The 21258-nt window shown below is 49.6% G+C and overlaps 1 protein-coding gene across 1 annotated transcript in view; it reads right to left on the bottom strand.

The window, feature by feature from the left end:
- Positions 1-17409, bottom strand: part of LOC104302919 (SID1 transmembrane family member 1) — a 50818-nt gene extending 33409 nt beyond the window's left edge. The window contains exons 1-9 of the mRNA XM_054163333.1: positions 17288-17409; positions 14099-14269; positions 13912-13957; positions 9871-9972; positions 8690-8773; positions 6096-6189; positions 3063-3134; positions 2591-2684; positions 731-774 (exon numbers count right to left, since the gene is read on the bottom strand). Coding sequence (XP_054019308.1) covers positions 731-774; positions 2591-2684; positions 3063-3134; positions 6096-6189; positions 8690-8773; positions 9871-9972; positions 13912-13957; positions 14099-14160 — 598 coding nt within the window. The 5' untranslated portion in view covers positions 14161-14269; positions 17288-17409. The remainder of the gene's footprint in view (positions 1-730; positions 775-2590; positions 2685-3062; positions 3135-6095; positions 6190-8689; positions 8774-9870; positions 9973-13911; positions 13958-14098; positions 14270-17287) is intronic.
- Between the last annotated feature and the right edge of the window lie 3849 nt (positions 17410-21258).

The raw sequence follows: 21258 nt of genomic DNA, 5'->3' as shown, positions 1-21258 counted from the left end.
CAGGCACTTTTTAAACACTTCCAGTGATGGTGACTCCACCACCTCCCTGGGCAGCACATTCTGATGGCCAATCTCCCTTTCTCCTCACTTTGAGCCTAAACCTTCCCTGGCACAGCTTAAGACTGTGTCCTCTTGTTCTGTTGGTGGCTGCCTGGGAGAAGAGACCAACCCCCACCTGGCTACAACCTCCCTTCAGGTAGGGAGAAGGGAAATGTTGGGAGGCTTCTGGGTGTGCTGTAAGGCACTCTGTATGCTTTGGGTTTCTTTTGTCACTGTGCTTGTAGCTGTCTGTAAAACACTCACTGCTCTTCCATTTAAACTTTCCATCACTTCTGCAAGCCATTTGTCTCAGTCTCATTTTTTCTGCCGTGGTGGGAGGCAAGGGAGGATCTGCCTGGCCTCCAAACGTGCACAACCTTGCTTAGAAATGAACAGGCTTGGCACCAGGCATATCAGCCTGCAGCCAAGTCTAGCCAAGCCTTGCCCTTCCTCCACCTCTCAAAGCCAGCTCTTCAGGGTAGGGGGCAGGACCATGTTGAAGGGAGCTTGCTTCAAATGCCCTCGTGTGAGTGAAGAGAGGAAGCTCTAACATATTTCTTCAGCACCAGAGACCATGTGGTGCATGTGCAGGGAAGAAGGCTTGAAGAGACACACAGTACTTGACTGACAGCCTGGCCAGGGATCTGTGATGGTCAGGTAAAGCTGTCACACAACAGAAAAGTGACCTTACCATCCTCAGGACTCAATCTGCCAGCTGAAGCCTTCCTCTGAACCCTGAAAAAAGAACAGGCAGCACCAATGAGATAACCTACAAACACCATCACCTGCCAGCCATGGCAGGATCCATCTGGGGCACAAATAAGTAAATATGGTGCAGACTCCAACCAACCAAACCCAACACAAATAAAGCACAAAAAAACCACAAAAGCAACATCAACAAAAGACAAATACTGTTTGGACTAGCCATGGCTCAGCCACAACTGCTGGCTGTCTACCTGTCTGACTTCCATAACAGAGGGATTTTTACCTTCTCAAGTGCCCATACAGGACAACCAGTTACATATAACCAGTCCCTTCCTACACTGCTCAGGCTGTTGAGAGAGAATCACAGAATCAATAAGGTTGGAATAGACCTCAGATCATCAAGTCCAACCTGTCACCCAACACCTCATGACTACTAAACCTTCAAATGCCACATCCAATCCCCTCTTGAACACCTCCAGGGATGGTGACTCCACCACCTTCCTGGGCAGCACATTCCAATAGCCAATCTCTCTTGCTGGGAAGAACTTTCTCCTCACCTTGAACCTAAACCTCCCCTGGCACAGCCTGAGACTGTGTCCTCTTGTACTGGTGCTGGTTGGTGGGAGAAGAGACCAACCCCCACCTGGCTACAACCTCCCTTCAGGGAGTTGTAGACAGCAAGAAGGTCTCCCCTGAGCCTCCTCTTCTCCAGGCTAAGCAACCCCAGCTCCCTCAGCCTCTCCTCACAGGGCTGTGCTCCAAACCCCTCCCCAGCTTTGTTGCCCTTCTCTGGACACCTTCCAGCAACTCAACATCTTTCCTAACCTGAGGGGCCCAGAACTGGACACAGGACTCAAGGTGTGGCCTAACCAGTGCTGAGTACAGGGCACAATGACTTCCCTGCTCCTGCTGGCCACACTGTTCCTGATACAGGCCAGGATGCCATTGGCCTTCTTGGCCACCTGGGTACACTGCAGGCTCATGTTCAGCCTACTATCAACCAGTACCCCCAGGTCCCTTTCTGCCTGGCTGCTCTCCAGCCACTCTGACCCCAGCCTGTAGCACTGCATGGGGAATTCCTAATGTAACTCCCTTGCTCAGGGGATCAAGTGCCTAAGAATCTACCAGAAGAGCAGCAGGAGCTAGAGGCACACATCAGCACAATACTTCAGCAGCCAGTACCACATCCTTCAATACAGATGCTGAGTAGAGGAGGGCAAAGACATCATCCAATCACCACCCCCCACCACCTTAAGAGCATCTGCCCACTGCCCCATCAAGGCTCTCATCCTGCACTGTTACCTACCCTCTAGGGGCAAATCATATCACCCTTTTAGACATGGTAGCTGCCCAAGTTCACCTCAGATACAGATATTCTCCTCAACATAAGCCCAGGCACCAAGGTCTGGGACAGAGGAGGCAAATCAAACAGGAAACCAGCACTCTTGGGACTCCAAGGCTCTGTTTGGCTCACTGCCACTTACTATGGTTCAGTAGTACCTTGGGAAGTACCTTGGTTCCCCAATGTTCTGGTACCCCATATCCCACACTGGCCCCAACACAATTGCCACCTGCCCCCCAGTGTCCAGGAAGGAATCCCAGAGCTGGGGCACTACAAAAGCTGTAGGGCAGAGCCTTAAGTTTTCATCACTGCCATGATAGCCACAGCAGAGAAAGAAAATGTTTTCTGGCTGATGGTCAGTAGAAGCATACTGAGTAATCAGACTTCTGTGGCTGCTCTGTTCAATGCTTGCCACCCCAGCTGCCCTAAATGTAGTGCAGAGTGAGGCATTTCTGAGGATGATGAGAAACAGAGATGCTGTCCCTGTAAAACCCCTCAACTCACCTGATGTAGTGGACAAAAGCAACCACCACTGAGCCCAGGTAAAAGGAGAGGAAACTCAGGAAACTGAAGAACATGGCTTGGATATACACAGACTCTGAGGAAAGAGAAGGCATCAGTCAGCTCAGAGAGCAAGGACAGCTCCTCTCAGAGCCAGCACTCCTGTCTTGCTCTTGCTGACACAATCTAGTGACAATGCCCAGCCCCAAACAGCCTTTCAAAACTTAGCTGCTTGCTTCCAGAGGAATTCCCAGTACCTGCTGCAAGGTCTTGCCCCATTTCTTCACCCCTAGTGCTAGCTGGTGTGCCCCTGAGACCACCCTCTGTCACACAGCACCTCCTGGAAGGGACTCCAGCTGCTTTTGACTCCTTTGCTAGTGCCTTCTGCACTCCCATCAGAGGGCTTCCAGGCCCTGCTATGCAGAAGTGCCAAGTCCCCCTGTAAAGTTGCATAGTCCTGCCCCCAAACACTGACTTTTGATAGAAGGCTCAATTGTCACTTGAAGGTTCTTCGTCCGCTGCAGGTTCCAGGTGCGATTGACGTTCCCTGTGAGATGCAAAGGGGACAGCAAATACAAAAGCAATCAAACATGACTGAGCTCTGGACCTGTTCTTAGTTCCCTGCACTTGCAAAAACACTAGAGCCTGGCTTTCCACCGTAATCTGCCTGTGGTTTTGCTCTAGACCCTTCTCAGACTTGTCAACATACAGCTTTTGCCATAGGCTTCCCCCTCCTTCCTATCTACAACCTGTTCTCAGACTAGAAATTCCTGCTTGAGCCCTCCAGTACATTATAGAATCAACAAGGTTGGAAAAGACCTCAGAGATCATCAAGTCCAACCTGCCACCCAGCACCTCAGGACTAACTAAACCATGGCACCAAGCGATTTGCTCCGAATGCCTGAATCCCAAGGGCATCTCATGTCCTATTTATCTAGCCTCCAAAAGGCAGTTTCTCTCACTACAGATACCAGGACTCCATTTGTGCCTTTGGCCAAAGCTCTGCTGGCAAAACACTTCCAGGCAGGGTGCCCATGCCAGCAAGTTGCTGTATTTCACCAGGGCTCAGCACACCCTGCTAGTGGAGCTCTACTGATAGCGGGTTGAAGTCTCCCCCAGCATTAACTTAAGCCAGACTAGCTCAGTTAGAAGCAAATGAAGCTGTATTTACAAGCACAAACTACACTCTGCAATGGAATGCAATGAATATGGACAAAAGATACAGGAGTTGCAATATTATACAGGTATTTACAATTAGCAAACAACACAACCCCCACCCTGGTCAGAAAGGCCAGGGAAGCTGCTCCACTGCCCACCCCCCAAACCTCCCAGATCCCTCTGTACCAAGGGAGAGAGGATAAGCAGTGTTAGTGTTATCTCAAGGCCAGCCAGAAAACAGGACATTATCTCCCAGGCAAGGCAAAGCAGCCAAGATCAGAAGGGAAGAGAAAAGGAATGGGAATGGAAGTGAAATGTGAAGAGTTGTTAGGGTACAGCTTCTCTTATCCCAGGCTTTCACCCAATGAGTTTGCTTAGGACAATCTTTTGTTTCCCTTTTTACACCCAATGGTGATTTGTTTATATGTTTCTACTTTTCTGCTCAAAATCTGCAGCTAGTTTTTAAAGGCATAGCCTAAAACTGCCACACAGCTTTAGAATAGGAGAAAGACAGACCAAAGCAAACTCCTGGCCAAGCTGTCAGCCCCTGGCTTGGATGGGAGCACACTGCGATGGGTTAGGAACTGGCTGGAGGGCCAAGCCCAGAGAGTGGTGGTGAATGGTGCCACAGCCAGCTGGCAGCCAGTCACCAGTGGTGTGCCCCAGGGATCAGTGCTGGGCCCCATGCTCTTTAACATCTTTATTGATGATCTGGATGAGGGCATCGAGTCCATCATCAGTAAATTTGCTGATGACACCAAGCTGGGGGCAGGAGTTGATCTGCTGGAGGGTAGAGAGGCTCTGCAGAGGGACCTGGACAGGCTGGGCAGATGGGCAGAGTCCAAGGGCATGAGATTGAACACATCCAAGTGCCAGGTTCTGCACATTGGCCACAACAACCCCATGCAGAGCTACAGGCTGGGGTCAGAGTGGCTGGAGAGCAGCCAGGCAGAGAGGGACCTGGGGGTGCTGGTTGACGGTAGACTGAACATGAGCCTGCAGTGTGCCCAGGCAGCTAAGAGGGCCAATGGCATCCTGGCCTGCATCAGGAACAGTGTGGCCAGCAGAAGCAGGGAAGTCATTCTGCCCCTGTACACTGCACTGGTTAGGCCACACCTCGAGTCCTGTGTCCAGTTCTGGGCCCCTCAGTTTAGGAAGGAGGTTGACTTGCTGGAACGAGTCCAGAGAAGAGCAACAAAGTTGGTGAGGGGTTTGGAACATAAGCCCTACGAGGAGAGGCTGAGGGAGCTGGGGTTGCTTAGCCTGGAGAAGAGGAGACTCAGGGGTGACCTTATTACTCTCTACAACTACCTGAAGGGAGGTTGTAGACAGACAGATGTTGGTCTCTTCTCCCAGGCAAGCAGTACCAGAACAAGAGGACACAGTCTCAGGCTGCGCCAGGGGAGGTTCAGGCTGGATGTTAGAAAAAAGTTCTATACAGAAAGAGTGATTGCACATTGGAATGGGCTGCCTGGGGAGGTGGTGGAGTCGCCATCACTGGAGGTTTTTAGGAGACTTGACGGGGTGCTTGGTGCCGTGGGTTAGTTGTTTGGGTGGTGTTGGATTGGTTGATGGGTTGGACGTGATGATCTTGAAGGTCTCTTCCAACCTGGTTTATTCTGTGTATTCTATGTAAAGATGACAGTTCTTTCTTTTTTTTTGGGGGGGGGAGGAAGGGGGAATTCAGGAGCCCAATATATTTGTTGGTTGCAGCCCTGCTTCTGCTACAGGGAGGAAGGCATTCAGCTTTGAGGACAGGAGTGTCCCCACTCCAGGTACAGCTGCAATATGAGTGGTGGAGGCTCTGCATTTACCACTGTCCTTGAAGCAGAGAGGATTTGCTGGCTGGAAACAGCACTATGAACAGTTCTCTTGTAAAATTATTCTCCCCCAATGATTCTTTTTCCTGTCCCCCCCAAGCCCAGGGCTGTCATAAATCCCAAGACAGCAGTGGGGCTACCTGCAGGAACTGCTCTTGGGGCCTCCATGCAGGCAGGAGGAGAATATACCACTACTGGGGTTAAAAAAAGCCCAGAGCAAAAGCACCAACCAAAAAGCTGTAACCAGCATTACCTGGATGCCTCCAGTATCTACCAAAACACCAATGACACCTCCAAAGAGCCCATAACCCCAGCAAGCCAGATGCTGTACTAGCCAGCCACCTCCTAGATCAGTCAAACACTTCTAATCTACTTGACAAGATAAAATTTCTACTTCACTTTCTCACAGCTCCCTGGGTAAGCCAGAGCTATACAACCACCCCGGGCTATCCCACAGGAAGAGCTCAAATGACCCCTGCTGCTTCATCACCCAGACACAGCAACCAAATCCACCTCCCAGCACAACTTACCATGCATGGAAGAAGGCACAGAACCACCACAGGCATAATCCTCTGGCTTGATGACAAACACGACGAAGAACTGCTCACCTGGGAAATCCTTTCTCTGCACGGAAGGATGGAAGAGGATAAAATCCATGAGATATGAAGAAGCCTCTCCCCCAAAAGTCTAATACCTGCTTCAAAGGCCAGAGATCAGAATTTAGTTGCTGTACAGGTATTAGACTCAGAAACCTGCCTGTTCTGGAAAGAGCTGGGCTTCTGATGATAGAATAGAATTAACCAGGTTGGAAAAGACCTTGGAGATCATCGAGTCCAACCTCTCACCCAACACCATCTCATCAACTAAACCATGGCACCAAGCGCCTCATCCAGTCTCTTCCTAAACACCTCCAGTGATGGTGACTAGACCACCTCCCTGGGCAGCACATTCCAATGGCCAATCTCTCTGTCTGGGAAGAACTTCCTCCTAACATCCAGCCTAAACCTCCCCTGGTGCAGCTTGAGACTGTGTCCTCTTGTTCTGGTCACCTGGGAGAAGAGACCAACCCCCACCTGGCTACAACCTCCCTTCAGGGAGTTGTAGAGAGCAGTAAAGTCTGCCCTGAGTCTCCTGTTCTCCAGGATAAGCAACCCCAGCTCCCTCAGCCTCTCCTCACAGGGCTGTGCTCAAGACCTCTCCCCAGCTTTGTTGCCCTTCTCTGGACACCTTCCAGCAACTCAACATCTTTCCTAAACTGAGGGGCCCAGAACTGGACACAAGACTCAAGGTGTGGCCTGACCAGTGCTGAGTACAGGGGCACAATGACCTCCCTGCTCCTGCTGGCCACAGTCTTCCTGATCCAGGCCAGGATGCCATTGACTTTCGTGGCCACCTGGGTACACTGCAGGCTCATGTTCAGCCTACTATCAACCAGCACCCCCAGGTCCCTCTCTGCCTGGCTGCTCTCCAGCCACTCTGACCCCAGCCTGTAGCACTGCATGGGGTTGCTGTGGCCAATGTGCAGAACCTGGCACTTGGATGTGTTCAATCTCATGCCCTTGGACTCTGCCCATCTGTCCAGCCTCTATGCTCTGCTCATCCTTGATGACAATAAACTGAGTTCATCACTATGCAGTACAGCAGCACCCCAGTACAAGCAAACCAATGCTAATGCATTTAATTTACTTTTATTACTGCAGTCCATCTGCCCAAGCTTTGCTTATTACAGAGGCCCTGCTACCACCACTTGGTGGTAGAACAGCCAAGGTTCCAAGGGAAGACACTTGGCTGCAGCCACTCTGATCTAGAGTCTCAGCACCTGAGACATAACAGACCTACCTAAGCAAATATAAGCAGTTATAGCAAAGGTAACATTTCTTCTTCCATTTATAGAATCATAGAAGCATTTTGGTTGGACAATCATAGTATAGAATCATAGTATCAGTCAGGGTTGGAAGGGACCACAAGGATCATCTAGTTCCAACCCCCCTGCCATGGGCAGGGACACCCCACACTAGATCAGAGTGGCCAGAGCCTCATCCAGCCTGGGCTTAAACACCTCCAGGGATGGGGCCTCAACCACCTCCCTGGACAATCCATTCCAGGGCTTCACCACTCTCATGGGGAAGAACTTCCTCCTCACCTCCAGCCTCAATCTCCCCACCTCCAGCTTCATTCCATTCCCCCTAGTCCTAGCACTACCTGAGATCCTGAGAAGTCCCTCCCCAGCCTTCATGTAGGCCCCCCTCAGATACTGGAAGGCCACAATAGGGTCTCCTTGGAGCCTTATCTTCTCCAGACTGAACAGCCCCAAGACCTTTAAGATCATCAAGTCCAACCATATCTAAGTCTACCAAGTCTGATGCTAAACCATGTCCCTCAGCACCATGTCCTTCTGTGTTTTAAACACCTCCTGGGGTGCAGATTCAACCACTATCCTGGGCAGGCCACTTCCTCTCCTCCTATTACTTGTCACTAGGGAGAAGTGACCCAACCTCACCTCACTTCAACCTCCTTTTAGGTAGTTGCAGAGTGAGAAGGTCTCCCCTCAGCCTCATTTTCTCCATAGAATTAATAAGGTTGGGAAAGACCTCAAAGATCATCAAGTCCAACCTATCACCCAACACCTCAGGACTAACTAAACCATGGCTTCAAGTGCCATGTCCAATCCCCTCTTGAACACCTCCAGGGATGGTGACTCCACCACCTCCCTGGGCAGCACATTCCAATGGCTAACAACTCTCTCTGGGAAGAACTTTCTCCTCACCTCCAGACTAAATAATCCCAGTTCCCTCAGCTGCTCCTCACAAGACCTGCTCTCCAGACCTTTCACCAGCCCTGTTGCCCTTCTCTGGACCTGCTCCAGGACCTCAATGCCCCAAACAATCCAATACTCAAGGTGTGGGCTCAGCATTGCTGAATCCAGGGGCTGATTGAATAAGAACAGAGCCTCACAGCCATACCAGAACCAACGAAACATAGGGGAAGCCACAGATCCAAACCAAACAAAAGTGAAAACCCAAAACAAGGCCAAAACACAAACACCAAACAAACAAAACAAAAAAAGAAGACTCACAACCAACCAAAAACCCAGAAGCACTGTGACAAAAAATCATCATCTCACCTGCACTGTTATGGCTGCCTGCTTAGTCATGGATTGGTAAACGCCGTTGAACTCCACATTGTGGTCCAGGTCATACACTGGGCACTAAGAAACAACTGAGGGTTAAACTATCCAAACTGATTTCAAAGGGAGACAGGGGGAGAACAGACAGTGCAGAACAAAGTGAACAAAACAACCAGGACACATTCAGAAGTTAGAAGATCTGCCCTGAAGACATCGGTTGTCACCTACATTCACTGCTGATCTTGGCATTCTCTCAGCTGGTCTGCAGTTTAATCCCAGAAGAGGATTCAATCAAACTGATCACCCTTCCCACAGGGCAGTGCATACCCTCAGCTGAAGACTGTGTCATCCTTTACATTCTGTAGTGCTTGCCCTCATTCTTTCCCACTACTCTTACTACCTGATTGTTTGAACATTGCCTGTCCATCCTGCCTCCTGCCCTTCTACCATTCTAACACAGGGATGGGGGCAGGAGTTGATGTTACTCTCACCCCAGCTACTAAAAGCAACTGCCTGGACTTCAGAGCCAGCAACCAAGGCACCTTGCACCTCTGCCACCATCTTGCTGCTCCCACACTGCAGGTCCCTGCATCATTAGGTGGGTGGGAAAGGAGAATAAATATGGGGCTATTTCCTAGCTGCAAGCAACAGCCAACTTCCAATGACAGGGAACAGCTGCTCTCCCCTTTCAAAGAAAAGGGATGAGTCATTGCATGGAGAGGAAATCAAACTGGAAAGGAGGAGAGACCTCATATCTGGACATCAGAAGCTTCCTATGCTGCCTTGAACAAGAGGAATGGCACTGTCCCCTCCTTCAGCCACCAGCAGCGTGCCAGCCAACACCACTCGGTGGAGAGACAGACTCACATCACAAGGTAAGAGAGTGCTAAACCTCATGAGGGGAGCACAGCAAATGCCCTATGGACAGGCTGGAGAAGAGCAGCCTGTTCACCTTCTTGCAACAAAAGTCTCTGTATGAGATGCTTGAACTCAGCATCTCCAACCTTGCCTCCTTCCCACAGTATTTACATTCTTCTTTGAGGGGTTCCCTTTACCACCACTACACTAGGGTGAAGCACTTCCTAGGGCTTTTCTCTCTCTGCTAGGGCACAGACCCCCTCACAGCAGGAAACAAAGCTTCAGGAGGCACCTCCTCACCCTTCTCTACTCAGACTTACCACAATATCCTGGACAGAGACAACTGAGCATGGATAGACTGCATCAGACACCACTTTAATGATGACTGAATCGACATCCTCAGGAAATTTGTACAGGAAATACTGCAGAGAAAGCAGAGTGCCAAGAGTTATGGTCCAGAAATCACCCCTGACATTAGTTTCAGAGACTCCCCTAAGGTCCTGACATCAATCCAATCTGGGCTTTGGGCCTGGATGTGGAAGGCTTTCACAAAAATTCAGTTTTCAAACGTTAGGAACTTACACTACAGAAGAGCAAGGGAAATACATAGGGAGAACTCTGCCCCTTGCACAGCACACTGTCTGTTAGACACAGACACCTTCAACAGGTAAATTACAAGCAAGACACAGCATAGCTTCTGTTCCCCTTAAGTTTCCCCCCCCCCATTGATCAAGATAAAGTGACTTAATTTTAACACCCTGCTCCATTTTACATTGCTATGAGCAGTTTCCAGATGTTTTCACACTGCTGGACATACTTTATATAAGGAACATATAACGGAGCTAATCTCAGATGGGTTGCTTCAAAGATAGACTGTGAAATGTATCAGGGCAAATGGTTGAAACTGTTAAGAGTTCCATAAATAAATGTGTGATATTAGTTACAGGATTTAGAATAGAATAGAATTATCTCAGAATAATCTCAGGTTGGGTGAATGAAGAGCAAAGGTGATAGAAGCATGATAGGATCTGCCTTTGCTCTTGCAGGAGTTATCTATTCAAAGGGAAGCTCATGAGGTGCAGTGCAGCCTCACTGGGGAAGGCAGCAATGGTTTTGGCTCTGAATAGAATAGAATTGAATTAAGCAGGTTGGAAAAGACCTGCAATATCATCAAGTCCAACCCATCACCCAACACCACCTAATCAACTCAATCATGGCACTAAGTGTCCCATCCAGCGTCTTTTTAAACACCTCCAGGGATGGTGACTCCACCACCTCCCTGGGCAGCACATCCCAATGGCCAATCTCTCTTTCTGGGAAGAACTTTCTTCTCACCTCCAGCCTAAACCTCCCCTGGCACAGCTTGGGACTGTGTCCTCTTGTTCTGTTGATGGTTGTCTGGGAGAAGAGACCAACCTCAACCTGGCTACAGCCTCCCTTCAGGGAGTTGTAGACAGCAATAAGGTCTCCCGAGTCTCCTCTTCTCCAGGCTAAGCAACCCCAGGTCCCTCAGCCTCTCCTCATAGGGCTTGTGCTCCAAACCCCTCACAGGCTTGGCTTTGAGGACAAAGGGTATTAGGGTTTTCTCCTCACTTCAGCTTTGCAAATAATTCTGCTATATTTTTGAAACAAAACCCCAAAACTGGGCAACTAACATCTGCCAATACACCTGCTTTCCCCTTGACAGAGAGGAATAGTGTTGAATTGTGCTTCTGTGCTTTGAGCATGCCCACAGGACAGTCTGTGGGGTTAGAAAATTACTTTCCCTGGCCCAGCAAGGGCCTTTTTTCATTTGGGCAAAAGCTGTCCCAGGAAACATGATCATTTGCATATTTGATGTATTTTACCAGCCAGTTGCTAGAGAAGTAGGGTTGTCATACCTGCCCCAGCAGGCAGGCTTGTTTCATGGGCTCCCACTGCCCTACTTAAAGCCCAGACCCCAAGAGCTCAGCTCACAGTCACTGCTGCTGGGCACCTCATTCCATCTCAGAAGGGACATAAGGCTGAATACTGCCACCAGTCACTTTTCTTCCTTCCTTCTTGTCACCAGGGAGCCACTGCTGCCACACTGGAAGCTACCTAACCTCCCGCTACAAAATTTTAACCCCAGACGTTCCCAGCTAGAGAGCTCCCCTTAATTCCCAAACCTCAGTGCTGAGCAAAGGCCAACTGTTTCCTATTTCCCTTTTCCCACCCCCTTTCCAAGAAGTAGGACCCTCAACTGGAAGGCAGGGATAAGGAGGAGGGGGATGCGGTGGGCTAACACCCATTCTGAGAACAGGGTGGGAGGCTTGCGAGTGCTTTGCCCTCCCTGCAGGGCGTTTTCCCCCTGGGAAACTGAGTCTGTTCCACCCCTCTCTCCCTGCCCAGCTAGGGTATAAAAAGCAGGACATTGCAGTCATTAGGCCTCCTTTTGGCTCCTGCCTCTCCTGGATGAGAGCTACTGCAGCTGCCTTCCTGCTCCTCTGCCACGTGATCAGGCCTGATCCTTCTCCCTGCTGCCTCTGTGCCTCTTCAGAGAGAGACTGGTTTTGTATTCTTCTTCTTTGTGCCCCTCCCATCCATCCTTGTTCCTTGCCCTTGTGAACCTTACCTGTTATTGTTATATGTATATATTGCTTAAAGAAAACTCTTTACCTCTCTACTTCCAAGCTGACTCCAAATCATTGCTTGGTGGATTTGCTCCTTCTCATTTTTCCCCCCTGCCTCTCTGTTGGGAGGGAGATTCTCAGCCTTGCCCCCATCTGAGCTCTTAACTCCCATTTAAGGCTTAAACCACCACAGGGGGGAAATCCCCTTTTTCCAGGTTTGCCCATTTCTACTAAAGCATGAAATGCCAGCACCACCCTCCAAGCAGGGTCCCCTCACTGCTGAGGGAGAGCACAGGCTCCAACCACAAGTCCTTACAAACAGAAAACTCACCAAGCTGGTTTCTTCAGCAGAGCACGTGTTATCTCCACCAAGCAAGGACACTGCCAATCTGAGCTCCTTGGTTTTTTGCAGGTTCACTACCCTCAGAAAACTGCAGGTCCTTGAGGAAGCCACCCATGAGGACCCTTGGATAATTTTCTCTTTAGGCCACACTTAAACCAGAATACAGAATTAACCTAAGGGGTGCTGAGACCTACAGCTCTCTGTTATACAGACTGTGAGTGGTATCAGCACATTCAGATAACACTCCTGACCTGCACAAGCATATCTAATTTCTCCTTCTGCCCTCAGGCATGAGCTGGGTTCCAGACAACTCCTCCATCAGTTGTTACACTTGTCTCTTTCCAGCCTCAGGGCTATTCCAACATCCATCTAAAATCTGAATTGCTTTTTTTTTTTAACCTCCTGCCCCTGCAGACTACTTAATACTGTGATTTACAAAAACCTCAGCATGATACCAATTAAGCAGCACTCATCTTCCACTCTCTCTCTGCCTGGTCTATAATTAAAAATCACCACTCCCATTAATTAATTGTGACAAACACAGACCAAAGTTACAAAGCTGATTCTGGGCCAGATCCTAAAGCCTTTACACTCGAGTTACAAGATTCTAAGTAACAAAGGTTTATAGTCTGTATCTGTAAACCATCTTAAGATATATGACAGCAAAAACAGATCAGCTGGGATGACTGGTAATAGGAAACCTAAAGTTAAGTGGTGTTAGCAGTGATAGCAACAACAAAAACAGAGTACCAGACAGCCTGGCTAAATTACATACCTTCCCAGCTCCATGAGCTCCTTCATCACTATAGTGACTGCCAACAGCATTTTTATTCAAGAGAGGACATGTAGTATCTGCAAGGCTCTAAACAAGGCTCCTCAGCTGGATGTGCTACACTGTCTGCTCTTTTCTGAGCTAATAACCACAATTATCAAGCATTTCATTTAACACCTTGCAACTTGACTTGCTGCCCTGAGCAAGGAGTAGCAGTCTGAGCTCTGCTGTGCATTTACAGTCTGTGGTTTTGGTTGTTTTTCTGGAGAAAGACTGCATCTTAGCAAGTCATACTCGGGCAATTGAGCCAGCACTGGCTGGAACAACAGTGGTGCACACCATCTCACTGTCCATGAAGTGTAGCAGTCCAATGGTCTCTGGATTTATCTGATCTTTCCTAAACTGCAGACACTGTTCGTTTGCTGTGGTCAAGGCTTTTGGCTGAATTAAGTGCTTTGCAAGAGGACCCAAATGTGCCTGTAGGGGGGCTGAGGTACTGCTATCTATTCACTTTATCCACAGAAAACTCAAGAATAAGGAAGTTTCCCTGCATACCAAGAGGGAAAGGCCTAGTTATGCCATATCTAGCAAAGGCTCACATCAACCATTTGAATGTTGCGTGACACAATCAACACCCCAGAGGATTCCTCCTTACCTGGGGCTGGGAAGGGCTGGCAGTGAAGTTAAAGGCTTTGTTGGTCCTGGAAAAGAAATGTCAGAAGAAAAATATTTGTTTTCTCCCTCTGGGAAGGAAAAAGGAGGGAAGAGTAAACTGATGGACCAAACCCCTACACAGCAGATACACCAAGAAATCACATTTGTATTCTCACATCTCAACTTACTCAAGTTGGAAGCTCTCGAGCCTTGTGACTAGGAGCTCATATGCAATATTAAATGGTGCCATGGAAGCAACATCCACAAATATAACCTGGTCAGAAGGTCCTCTCTCAGGAGCTGGCTCAGAGGGACAAAGGGTCCGACTCACTTCTTGATAATTGTAGGTCCTCTGATAGCTATACCAGCCAGGGAAGAGAGGGGAAAATGGGTAGTTAAAAAGTTGTTTGGTAGTTCTAATAACAACATCATTTTTTCCCTCCTTGCATAACTGAAATGCTAAACTGAGAGCCCTAAACCATTTAGTCTTTTATTCAGAGCTCAAACTGCACTTCTGTTGCCTCTTGTGGTGGGCACAAGGGACTGGCCATCCCCAGCACTGCACTTCACTTCCCTTGAGGCTGCCTGTGCCATCTGCACATCTGCCACTTGCTGGAGGTAGAGGGAAGCAATGACAACCCAGAACAGACACTGCTATAACCATCGTCTGCATCAGCCAAGGCACTGCAGCAGGCAAGATGTGGCCCAGCCCCATCATATTTCAGTCACAGGATGAAGCTTCACATCTCAGATGGTCTAAGGCTCCTGCAAAGCCTCACTACTTGCAGCCTAACTAGCTAAGGCTGCTGAAGATACAATGGAGTGGCACTTTCAGAAACAAAACACTCACAAAACAACCCCCCTAGAAGAGACCTAACTTAGGTGTACCCAGGATGAGAAACAGAGGAGAGCCCCTGTTCCTCAAATGCACTGTAACCCAGCAGTCAGGGTGCTCTTTCCAGAGCTTGTTCAAAGCCTACTTGCATGCACCATAAGCAACTGCAGAAGTGACAGCAATGCCATTTGGTAGAGTCAGTCTTAGTGACTGTAATGGTCTAGCACAAGGGCTAAGCTGCCTGCTCCCCCAACACAAAAGCAAAGGGAAGAGTGACACACACAGCTCAGGACTGAGAAAGAGGTAAGAGTTTAATGTAACATAAGATACCACAAGCACAATGTGTAATTCCCTTAGGTAATAATCTAATTAAAAACACAATGCATGATTGCACCTTACCTTAGCCTACCTGCAGAAGAAATGCAGTGCAATGCCTGGGGAAAACCCCAGCAGGTCCCTCTGTAGAAAGGCTCTGCAGAAGGACCTCGACCGACTGGACAGATGGGCAGAGTCCAATGGGATGGCATTTAACAAGTCCAAGTGCCAGGTGCTGCACTTTGGCCACGGCAACCCCATGCAGAGCTACAGGCTGGGGTCAGAGTGGCTGGAGAGCTGCCAAACAGAGAGGGACCTGGGGGTGCTGATTGACACCCGCCTAAACATGAGCCAGCAGTGTGCCCAGGTGGCCAAGAGGGCCAATGGCATCCTGGCCTGTATTAGGAATAGTGTGGCCAGCAGGAGCAGGGAGGTCATTCTGCCCCTGTACCACACCTTGAGTACTGTGTCCAGTTCTGGGCCCCTCAGTTTAAGAAGGACATTGAACACTTGAACGTGTCCAGAGAAGGGCAAAGAGGCTGGGGAGAGGCCTTGAGCCTCTATGAGGAGAGGCTGAGGGAGCTGGGATTGTTTAGCCTGGAGAAGAGAAGGCTCAGGGGTGACCTCATTGCCCTCTACAACTACCTGAAAGGTAATTGTAGACAGGAGGGGGTTGGTCTCTTCTCCCAGGCAGCCAGCACCAGAACAAGGGGACACAGTCTCAAGCTGTGCCAGGGGAGGTTTAGACTCGAAGTGAGGAAGAAGTTCTTCACTGAGCGAGTCATTTGTCATTGGGATGTGCTGCCCAGGGAGGTGGTGGAGTCACCGTCCCTGGAGGTGTTCAAGGGGAGATTGGATGTGGCACTTTGTGCCATGGTCTAGTTGTGAGGTCTGTTGGGACAGGTTGGACTTGATGATCCTTGGGGTATCTTCCAACCTTGGTTATACTGTGATAAAACAGAAAACCAAACCCAGCAGCTACCTGACTCCCACTCCTTCTGCTGCCATTGCCTGCAGAAAAGAGCCCACAGCCAGAACCCAGAAGCAAGAACCAGAACTGGAAGCTCCCCGTGTTACAGTCTGAACTTCAAGCCCCATAATACTTCGCTCCAGTTTGCATTTTGACTTTTTGAAGCTGGCATGACTGTGGCATGGTGTGAGTAACAGCAGCAGGTTCAACTCAATCCATGACAGTGACACAGGCAGATCCCCAGCACACAAGCCTCCTGGTATTCTGTGCACATACCTGAGAAGCTAAGAGACAAGAGCACGCTGCCAAGTAAGAGATTACCTACCAAATCCTGCTCTTCCTACACTCAGCTGACACTGAGCCCAGTGTCACACACTGGATCTGCCTGTGTCACCAAGACAGTGAATCTACCAAATGGCATTGCTGCTATTTCCACAGCTGCTGTTTGAACCCTAATGTGGAGGGTTGAGGTTTCCCCCCAGCATTAACTTTTAAGCCAGACCAACTCAGTTAGAAGCAAATGAAGCTGCATTTACAAGCAAAAACTACACTCTGCAATGGAATGCAATGAATGTGTACAAAATATACAGGAGTTACAATATTATACAGGTATTTACAATTAGCAAACACCACAAAACCCTCCCTGGTCAGAAAGACCAGGGAAGCTGCTCCACTGCCCCCCTCTCCCTTGCACCAAACCTCCCAAACCCCCCTATATCAAGAGAGAGCGAGAAGCTGAGAGAAAAGCAGTGGGTAGGTCTTATCTCAAGGTCAGCCAGAAGCAGTATCTTCTCCCAGGCAAAGCAGAACAGCCAAGATCAGAGGAGAAGAGAAAAAGAATGAAAAGTGAAGAATTGTTATGGTAGAGCTCCATTTACCCCAGACCTTTATCCACTAAATTTGTTTACAGCAATCTTTTGTTTTCCTTTTCACACCCAAGAGTGATTTATTTATGCTTTTCTACTTTTCTACTTGAAATCTGCAGCTAAATTTTAAAGGCATAGCCTAGAACTACCACACCTCACTGCTGAGTTACAGTGCAGCTGGGGAATAAGGGCTCTCCTGTCCACTGGACTCTGCATCCCAGCCCTGCGCTCTACACAGGTATCGTGATCTAGCACTTGAGAAAGGCAGAGGATAAATGCAGTCATGAGGTGTTGGGTGACAGGTTGGACTTGATGATCTCTGAGGTCTTTTCCAACCTCATTGATTCTATGGCAGACAAGAGCGTTACAAGGAAAAGACTCCAGTACTTACAGGCCTCGAAAAATGAGTGGGACCTGCCAGGAGAGCACTCCCTTCTGCTGGCGAACCACAAACAGGACAGGGTATTGGAGGTTCTCAGAGCTGCTGTTCACATACACACGCACTGCGTCTACCTGCAGAAAGAGAGCAAGAAGAGGTGTTAGACAACAGCAAAGAACCAGACAGCCCCAAATCTGGGGGGAGAAGCCTGTTTCCCTAGATGCTGGCAACAGTATCACAGTATAACTAAGGTTGGAAGAGACCCCAAGGATCAGCAAGTCCAACCTGTCCCAACAGACCTCACGACTAGACCATGGCACCAAGTGCCACATCCAATCTCCCCTTGAACACCTCCAGGGACGGTGACTCCACCACCTCCCTGGGCAGCACATTCCAATGACGAACGACTCGCTCAGTGAAGAACTTTCTCCTCACCTCCAGCCTAAACCTCCCCTGGTGCAGCTTGAGACTGTGTCCTCTTGTTCTGGTGCTGGTTGCCTGGGGGAAGATACCAACCCCCTCCTGGCTACAACCTCCCTTCAGGTAGTTGTAGAGGGCAATAAGGTCTCCCCTGAGCCTCCTCTTCTCCAGGCTAAGCAACCCCAGCTCCCTCAGCCTCTCCTCATAGGGCTGTGCTCAAGGCCTCTCCCCAGCCTTGTTGCCCTTCTCTGGACACATTCAAGTGTCTCAATGTCCTTCTTCAACTGAGGGGCCCAGAACTGGACACAGGACTCAAGGTGTGGCCTAACCAATGCAGAGTACAGGGGCACAATGACCTCCCTGCTCCTGCTGGCCACACTATTCCTAATACAGGCCAGGATGCCATTGGCCCTCTTGGCCACCTGGGCACACTGCTGGCTCATGTTTAGGCAGGTGTCAATCAGCACCCCCATGTCCCTCTCTGGCAGCACACAGAGCAGCCAGGCAGAAAGGGACCTGGGGGTACTGGTTGCCAGCTGGCTGAACATGAGCCAGCAGTGTGCCCAGGTGGCCAAGAAGGCCAACGGCATCCTGGCCTGCATCAGGAACAGTGTGGCCAGCAGGAGCAGGGAGGTCATTCTGCCCCTGTACCCTGCACTGGTTAGGCCACACCTTGAGTCCTGTGTCCAGTTCTGGGCCCCTCAGTTTAAGAAGAATATTGAGACACTTGATCATGTTCAGAGAAGGGCAACGAGGCTGGGGAGTCTGAAGCGCAGCCCTGTGAGGAGAGGCTGAGGGAGCTGGGGTTGCTTAGCCTGGAGAAGAGGAGGCTCAGGGGTGACCTTATTGCTGTCTGCAACTACCTGAAGGGAGGTTGTAGCCAGGTGGGGGTTGGTCTCTTCTTCCAGGCAACCAGAGGACACAGTCTGAAGCTATGCCAGGGGAAGTTTAGGCTTGAGGTGAGGAGAAAGTTCTTCCCAGACAGAGAGATTGGCCATTGGAATGTGCTGCCCAGGGAGGTGGTGGAGTCACCATCCCTGGAGGTGTTCAAGAGGGGATTGGATGTGGCACTTGAAGCCATGGTTTAGTTAGTCCTGAGATGTTGGGTGATAGGTTGGACTGGATGATGTCTGAGGTCTTTTCCAACCTTATTGATTGTATGAACAGTGTTTGTCACTGGATTGGTTATTTAGATCCAGAGGTCATTTAAAGATCTACCTCCTTGTTGCTGCTCTAATCCAGAGTCACAACCCCCAGGTCAGAGGTAACTGTCAGACAAGACACAGCAGTCATTAAGAGGAAGAAAGTTCAACAGCTCCCACTTACCCAACTGGAAGCAACTTGAATTAAGTTAGGGATGACAAAGCAGCTTAACAGTTAACACCTGGCTCTGCTGTAAATTATATTGAGATAACCACAACTCATACACACCCCACCTAAGGAAACAAGAATACACTGCTGACTGCCCTCAACTGGACAAGGAAGGCTGCTTAGATTTGTGAGCAAGGGGTTTCACTGCACCACAAACTGAAATTTTTCCTTACAGGATCTGGCCACCACACAGCTGCAGAGGTAAGACAACTGCAGTAGGGGTAGAATGCCCTCAGTTTGCTCTAAGAAGCAAAACCCCAGTTTGTCTACATCAAATGGCACCATTTCCATTTGATAGGAAGGTGTCTGCAGCTTCCTCTCCAGAGCTGCAGGCACTGCTCAAGAACACAAGAATGAGAATGTACAACTCATCAGAAAAGCCTGTGCATGCCAAGTAGAGGCCTTCACCTGATAAACAAATGAGACAGATACGAGACATACACTGTACACACTCTCAGTAGAACACTGAAAGCCTTTTCATAGATATCTTGACTTTATACCCTCCAAGAAGAGTAAAGGCACAAGGGAGGTGCCACCATCTGAATAAAACATACAGAATCAGCTAGGTAACGGAAGGGCAGGCACCTGAGAGGGCAGCAGGTTCAGAGAAAGGGCTTGCAACTGCAGTCACAAATCCAAAAGAACATTTCCTGTTTATTCTTATCTAGCAATTCTTGGCTCACATGGAAGTTTAGTCTGCTGGACCAACACACCTTCCTGATAGCCATAATCATTATCAATTCTCCTTCTGTCATCACCATAATACTGAGGCCACAGCCACCAACACCTAAAAAATGAAGTCTTCAACAGTCACCATTGTAAATAATTTGAACAGAATAGAATAAACCAGGTTGGAAGAGACCTTTGAGATCAAGTCCAACCCATCATCCAACACCATCTAATCAACTAAACCATGCAACCAAGCACCCTATCAAGTCTCCTCCTAAATACCTCCAATGATGGTGACTCCACCACCTCCCTGGGCAGCACATTCCAATGGGCAATCTCTATGAAGAATTTCATCCTCACCTCCAGCCTAAACCTCCCCTGGCACAGCTTGAGACTGTGACCTCTTGTTCTGGGGCTGGCTGCCTGGGAGAAGAGACCAACCCCCACCTGGCTACAACCTCCCTTCAGGGAGTTGCAGATGGCAATAAGGTCTCCCCTGAGCCAGGGATGAAGTGTGAGGGCTGCCTTGTGACCCATCAGACCTTTGTAAATGTTCTGCTTGCTCATGTGCCATGGCTGCCTGGGCATGTCTGGAAATGAAGCTGTACAGAGCAAATGTTTGAATGGTGCTGAGAGAAAGAAGGGAACAAGACTGTTAGTCTGGTTTGATCCTTTAGAATCACAGAATAGCAGGGGTTGGAAGGGACATGAGAAGATCATCTAGTGCTATTCTCCTGCTGGAGCAGGATCACCTAGAGTAAGAAGAGACCAACCCCCACCTGGCTACAACCTCCCTTCAGGGAGTTGTAGACAGCAAGAAGGTCTCCCCTGAGCCTCCTCTTCTCCAGGCTAAGCAACCCCAGCTCCCTCAGCCTCTCCTCACAGGGCTGTGCTCCAGACCCCTCCCCACCTTTGTTGCCCTTCTCTGGACACATTCCAGCAAGCCAACATCTTTCCTAAACTGAGGGGCCCAGAACTGGACACAGGACTCAAGGTGTGGCCTAACCAGAGCTGAGTACAGGGGCAGAATGACCTCCCTGCTCCTGCTGGCCACACTGTTCCTGATGCAGGCCAGGATGCCATTGGTCCTCTTGGATGCCTGGGCACACTGCTGGCTCATATTCAGCCTACTGTCAACCAGTACCCCCAGGTCCCTCTCTGCCTGGCTGCTCTCCAGCCACTCTGACCCCAGCCTGTAGCACTGCATGGGTTTGCTGTGGCCAATGTGCAGAACCTGGCACTTGGATGTGTTCAATCTCATGCCCTTGGACTCTGCCCATCTGTCCAGCCTGTCCAGGTCCCTCTGCAGAGCCTCTCTACCCTCCAGCAGATCAACTCCTGCCCCCAGCTTGGTGTCGTCAGCAAATTTACTGATGATGGACTCGATGCCCTCATCCAGATAATCAATAAAGATGTTAAAGAGGATGGGGCCCAGCACTGATCCCTGGGGCACACCACTAGTGCCTGGCTGCCAGCTGGATGTGGCACCATTCACCACCACTCTCTGGGCTCAGCCCTCCAGC

The sequence above is a fragment of the Dryobates pubescens genome, chromosome 8 (assembly GCF_014839835.1).
Source record: "Dryobates pubescens isolate bDryPub1 chromosome 8, bDryPub1.pri, whole genome shotgun sequence".
NCBI lineage: Eukaryota > Metazoa > Chordata > Aves > Piciformes > Picidae > Dryobates > Dryobates pubescens.
The sequence above is the reverse complement of the archived record's forward strand: the minus strand, read 5'-3'. Positions and strand labels throughout refer to the sequence as shown.